Source organism: Lactuca serriola, chromosome 7 (genome assembly GCF_051521515.1).
Source record: "Lactuca serriola cultivar US96UC23 chromosome 7, Lser_US96UC23_V15, whole genome shotgun sequence".
Classification (NCBI taxonomy): Eukaryota; Viridiplantae; Streptophyta; class Magnoliopsida; order Asterales; family Asteraceae; genus Lactuca; species Lactuca serriola.
This window is the reverse complement of record NC_136414.1, coordinates 177,454,207-177,460,975: the sequence shown is the minus strand read 5'-3', so window position 1 is coordinate 177,460,975 and position 6,769 is coordinate 177,454,207. Positions and strand designations below refer to the sequence as shown.

Sequence of the window (6,769 nt, the reverse complement as noted above, 5' to 3'; positions counted from 1 at the left end):
TTTCTTGAGAAGCTCAGAAATATACTTCTCTTGGTAAATGAAAATGCCTTTGTTAGTTTGTTTAACTTGAAGGCCTAGAAAGAAGCTTAATTCTCTGTTCATGCTCATTTGGAATCGTTTGATCATTAAGTTAGCATAATCTTCAACCATGGATGAGTCCGTAGACCCAAAAATGATGTCGTCCACATAAATTTGAACCAACATGAGATGTCTTCCATTTGATCTTCTGAATAGAGTCGGATCTAGAATTCCTCTTTGAAAGCCATAACGCTTGCGAAAGTTGGTGAGGGTCTCGTACCATGCGCAAGGAGCTTGCTTGAGGCCATAGACAGCCTTTCGGAGCTTGTAGCAATAGTTAGGAAATGAGAGACTGATAAAACCGAGAGGTTGTTAAAAATATACTTCCGTGTCAAGTTCACCATTGAGGAAGACGCTTTTTACATCCATTTGGTAAACTTTGAATCTTTTGTGAGCAACATAGGAAAGGAAAATTATGATAGCTTCAGGTTGTGCAACCGGAGCAAAGGTCTCATCATAGTCTAGTCCTTCAATCTGGGTAAAGCCTTTGGCTACCAATCTTGCTTTATTTCGGATTATGATGCCAGCATCATCAAGCTTGTTGCGAAATACCCATGTTGTGCCGAATATAGGGTGGTTTGGGGGAGGAGCAACAAGAGTCCATACTTCGTTTCAGTCAAATTCAGCCAGTTCTTCTTGCATGGCTGTAATCTAGTCAGCATGCTCCAATGCTTCCTTAATGGATTTGGGTTCGATCATAGAAATGAAGACTGAGAAATGACATTTGTTTTGGATACTTGAAGCAGAGCGAGTTTGTACACCAGCATTGAGATTTCCAATCACTTGGTTTGGAGGATGATCCTTGGTCCAAACATGCAATTTGGGAAGTTCTTGAGCAGCGGTCGATCCAATATCAACAATAGGATTGAGTTGCTCCCCCTGAATGATTTGAATTTGAGGATGATGCTCCCCCTGAACTTCTGAACCAGAGAGATTAACATAATCATCAGAAGGGAACTGAAAGAAATTTGCGTTGTCATCAATGTTGATTGGATTGGAGTCATCGAACTCACCAGCTGCATCTTGGAAGCCATCGATATTTGATTCAATAGAGGTATTGGCATTATCCTCCCCCTCAACCTGAGAAGGTTGAAATAGTTCAAAATCAAATAGAGACAGGCTCGGAAGCGGATCGGAGAGGTTGTGAGAAACTGAGGCTTCCGAAGGAGGAATTTGAATCAGAGATGTTTTTGAACGAGATTTGGAATCAAGAGCGGTTTCGGAAGGACCAAAGAGGGTTTCAAAGTCAACCTCGAGAATGGTTTGAGGGTTCATACATCCTGGAGGAGGTGCATCAGACTCCATCATGTGATTTGTGATGTGAGAAGGGCCAGAATTCCAAACAAAGTTGTCATCAAAGGTAACATCAAAGCTTTCTTCTAGAACACGAGTTCTTCGATTGAGAACTCTATAAGCCTTGGCTTTGGAAGAGTACCCAAGAAAGATAGCTTCATCAACGTTGGGTTGGAACTTTGTAAGCTGATCACGATTGTTTTTGATGAAGCATCTACATCCAAAGACACGTAGGAACGAGATTCTGGCCTTTCGACCATTCATTGCATAGATAGAGTGGATACAGATTCAGCCCAAAGATAGAGTGGTAGGTTTGCATAGTTCAGCATTGATTGAGCAGCTTCAACAAGTGTTCTATTGTGTCTTTCCACTACACCATTTTGTTGTGGAGTGTAAGGAGCTATGATGTTGTGATTGATTCCTTTTTCTGTGAGAAACTTCTCAATGGTGGAGTTAACAAATTCCGAACCATTATCACTTCGGATTCTTCTGACCCGGAATTTGATAAGGACTTCTATTCCTTTGATAAAATTGATGAGTTCAGTGGCTGTTTCAGATTTCAGCCTTAGGAAGAAGACCCATGTGAACCTTGTAAAGTCATCAACAATCTCAAGAATGTATTTCTTATGATGAAGACTTTCTACAGTGGATGGTCCACAAAGATCAATGTGCAGAAGTTCCAATGGATCCGAAATGGATTTTTCGATGACGACAGGATGACCCTTCTTTGATTGCTTACCACACTCACATGCAACACATAAATGATCATTTTCGAACTTGGGAAGAGGTAAACCTCTTACCATTTCACCTGATACAAGATCATTCATGTACCGAAAGTTCAGATGAGCGAGCCTTCGATGCCATAACCAACTGACGTCAGGAACAACTTTGGAAAGAAGGCAGTGTTGCGGTTTGCCAATAATCATATTAACGTCAAGTGGAAACATGTTTTTGTTGCAAAGAGATTTTATGAAACATTCTTTTCGGTCTTCAGTCATCACATAGCTATATTTTTTGCAAAATTCCATACGCAGACTTGAGTCAGTGAGCTGAGCAACACTTATCAGATTATGTTTCAAGTCAGCTACATAAGCGAAATGTGAAATAGAGAAGTTTCCATTGTTGAGAGTTCCATAACCACGAATTTGAGAATTGGAGTTGTTGACATACGTCACATAGTCAGCATTTGGAGAAAGCTTTAAATCACACAGAAAATCCTTCCGCCCCGTCATGTGCATGGAGCAAGCACTATTAATATACCATATTCTTTCTTGCTCTGAAGCACAAAGTGCCTACAAAATTAGTGAGCAATGGAGCTTTTAGGCTCCGAGTTAGACTTTGGGACATAGGCATGGACTTTGGACTTTGATTATGACATTGGAACAAATATGTTTTTCTTGGTAAGATTTCTTGAGTGCTTTGGAAAAAGACAGAATGCTAATGTCTTTTCATCTATCCAGTAGTCATATTCAACTACTTGTGGGTTAGGAACAGACTTCTTTGAAACTTTGGTATCAAAAGGGATAGTTGTTTTGTTAACAGATGTTTTGATTTTCCACACAAGATTTTTGTTTGAAGATTTTGAAACTGCGATTTGTGAACTTGTGGATATGTTTGATGACACATTGTTCTTTGAAATTCTTGGTTTAAAAATTGTGCCATCAGATTTTGCAATAAAGACAGATGAAATATTTTGAGATGCCAACGAAGTATTTCAGATGGTTTTGACATTCACATTGACATGATCTTGAGGTGGGATTGAGCTAAGAACATCCTTAGATTCCGAATGAGTAATAGGTTCAGAAGGTCTTTTCAGGATCCTAGTAGGAACAAAAGAGTTTTCATTATGAGTGAAGACACGAGGATTCAGGAATGAATTTGATTTAGAATTAGCAAGGAACCTGGAATCTTGTCTAGTCTTAACTTCCTTTTTGAGAGCATATCTAGCTTCAACCTTAGGATCTATAATATCTTTTTTCTTCAACATTGGTTTTTTCTTAAGATGAGGAGAGGATCCAGAAGTTTGTCCTTTGGATGGATTTGCAAACTTAAGAGTGATGGGAACCAATTTAGTCTGTGAAAGAACTACAGAGTCTGATTCACATGAATCAGATGACACATTGCTTGAGATTTCAACTTTATCATCTAAAGATGCCCATACACATTCCAAGACATTGACTTCAGTTGTTTTCGGAATAATTTCCTCAATCATACAATTATTTATGTGATTGATTTTAGGAACATAGTCTACATAATTTGGAAGACTATAATGATATTCTGTTGTCCGATTCAGGTCCTGGTTTATCAAAGGCGGAAGAGGCATGGAATCAGGACATTTGAAAACTATTGGTTAGAACTCAAGAATTAGGGACTCAAAAGATCTTTTATCCTCCTGAAGGGGTGACAATGGAGAAACAGGAGTGTCTGAATTTTTAATGTTTAGAACCTCTCCCATGAATGAAAAATTTTGCAATCCCTTCAGGGGACTAATAATTGGTTTCAGAAACTCTCCTCCGAGACCAGGAGCTTTAGACCATGGATGACGAAAGTTGTGAGTCGTCCGAATGTCAGCCTCAAGCATGTCTACAGAGTTATGCAAAGCATCTATTTTGGCATTGAGACGTTTGTTATCAGAAATCAAAATATTTCGTTCAGAATAAGTGATTTCACATTTATCTTTCAAAATGATACATTCATCTTTTGACATTACAAGTTCATTTTGTAGAGAATCGATTTTCAATTTCTTATCCTCAAAATGTAATCTAAGACGACTTAGTTCACAGTCTTTCTTCTCACTGGCTTCTATGGCTGATTCATAGGCTTTATAGATAGTGTTCATATCTGTTTGGATCTGAGTCAGATAAGGTTCACATAAAGTTAAATCAAAATTATTATCAGAGATCATGGATTTCACCTGCTGAACAATGCTTCGACCAGGTGGATCGTTAGTGGCCATGTAGCAGTAGTCAGGTTCATCAACGTCATCTTCATCTTCGGACCCAGAAGACCAATAACCTTGATCACATTCAACCGTTTGTCTTGCCATCAAACATATATTTCTTTCAGACACCAAATCTTCATCATCTCCGGACGACCAGTATCCTTCGATATCTCTTGAAACTGTAGCGACAAATGCCTTCTCACTTTCTGCCATTTCTTGTGCTTTCTTGACATAATAAGCAGAGTCTTTGACTTTTGGTTTTTGTGGAGCATCAGTTAGACAATCTTTGGCAAAATGGTTTGCATGACCACACTTATGAGACAAGATCTTTGGTTTTTCTGAGTTGGAATTTTGAGAAGATTTTGGGGCTGATTTTGGTTTAGTAAGGTTAGGCTTGTATGCATGAGGGTTTTCGGAGGTATGTTTTGGTTCTGAAGAAGAATATAATTGAGGATGGTTATGGTGAGGAGCGTTGAATCTGTTTTGGTATGGTTTGTAGGAAGGGTTGAAAGGAAGTTTGTATTTCATTGAAAGTAAGGCAAATTCTTTTTGGAAACGAAGTTCAAAATCCGAAGTTTCGGAATCATCGTCAGGCTAGATGTGTGTGAATAAGGAAGTTAAGGATGACTGAGTCAAAGGAACAGTGGGTTTGTAAGGTTCCGGAGCAGGTGGGTTCGGAATGCTTGATTCAAAAGAACTGACTAGAGCAAGTGGTCCTCCAGAAAGTTCTCTTATGGTTTGAGCAACGTTTGATTCATGTCCTTGAAGCTCATCAAAAAGTTGATAGAGCTTTAATTTTTTTAAGGAGCCATTGCTTTGAAAACAAGACTTACATTTCCCCATCCTTTACCAAAACTTTTAATGAACTTGAGATTGTACTCGAGAGGAGTTTGAACAATCCCATGAGTTGTCATGTTGTTGACAACGATTTGATATCGATTGGAGGCTAAGGCTACGGATTCACCTAGAGTGGTAGTGAGTGTGTCAAAGTCATTTACAACCGAGGTGAGGCGTTTGTCCTTCATATTTTCAGAACCTTCAATCAGATCCTGAAGAGTGTCCCAAATTTCCTTGTCTAATTTTCATAGCTTGATGTGCTCAAAGAGTGATGGAGGAACACCAAACACCATTTATGAGAAGGCAACTTGATCAGCATGTAGCTTTTCAACATCATCCGCAGTTAAAAGGGCTGGACAAGCTTCATCTTGACCCATAAGCTGAGAAACCTCATCTCTTACAACGGTTCTAACAGGAACATAAGGACCTTCTTTCATAGATCTCCAGATCGCTTCACCTTTATCTTTGGCCAAAAGAAATATTTCCATTCTAACTTTCCAGTTATCATATTCTTCCAAAACTAATAATAGGGCACGTGTAGGGCCACCCACCCTATTTGCGATTTTCATTGAAATCATTTGTTGAGGATTTGAAGCAGCCATTGAAGTCAAGATATGTTCAAGCTTAAGTGGTATATACAAGAACTTTTATCTTTAACACAGAAATGGTTGAAATACCAAGGTAAGTTTAAACCAACTATAATCTGATCTTATGGATTCAAAGGACGACCACTCAAGCTCTGATACCAATTGAGAGAACAAGATCTTTGCGCAGGGACAAGGTTTGAAAACTCAAACCTTGAGTGAATGCTTGAGATCAATGCCTGCATGATAATAGATGTTCAAGTCGAGACTGAAAAGACCAGTCAAGTCTTAGATAATCAGTTCAACAAATGATCAAGACATTAGTTGAGAATAAGTAGAAAATGATCAAGGTAACGTAAATAAATGAAAAGGAAGAATGTTTTTAATGTGATAAGAGTAAATGCCAAAAGTAAGAGAAAGATCTGTAGATTGCTTGTATTGAATGATCATATATATAGGAGATAGTATTACAACGAATTAACCAAGTAACATACATAGGACCGGACAATAGAACTATTTCTTAGATCAATACAAATACAATAAATGCCTAAAGACAAAACTGTATTCTTCCAGATCAGCAAGCATTTCGGACGTGAGAGTCACTCCAGAATGTGTTCCTTTCTCCTTTCTTCATTTCCGCTTTTCTTCAGCTTCGGATAGCTTCCTGAGCACCTATCTCTTCGGAACCAAATACAGTTCGGAATGTGTATCAAGGATTGCTAGAGGTTCACTTTCAGGTTCCAACACTCTTACCTACACTCAAGTTCAGACGCTATTTATAGGATACTGAAAGTACAAAAAATACTAAGGACTAAACATTAAGTTTCGATCAAACAAGTGCCTTAGTAAATACATACGAAATATGAAACATACACTTCGACTCTTTACAATATTTCGACCCTTACAATCTCCCCCTTTGTAAATGAGTCGAACTACTCAATTCGTGAGAATCTGAGCAGCGAAGTGCATCATCCTTCGAATCTCTATGTACCAAGTTAACACCTTCCTTAACTCAGTCTTATCTCCTTCATTATTC

At 38.5% G+C, this 6,769-nt stretch overlaps 1 protein-coding gene across 1 annotated transcript; it reads right to left on the bottom strand.

Annotated features, from left to right (window-relative positions):
• Positions 1-1,631: 1,631 nt before the first annotated feature.
• LOC145064584 (uncharacterized) lies at positions 1,632-2,603 on the bottom strand. The gene is made up of 2 exons (XM_079012005.1): positions 2,203-2,603; positions 1,632-1,959 (listed from the first exon to the last, which is right to left on the bottom strand). Exons 1-2 carry the CDS (start codon positions 2,601-2,603, stop codon positions 1,632-1,634), a joined length of 729 nt encoding a protein of 242 aa, XP_078868131.1.
• Between the last annotated feature and the right edge of the window lie 4,166 nt (positions 2,604-6,769).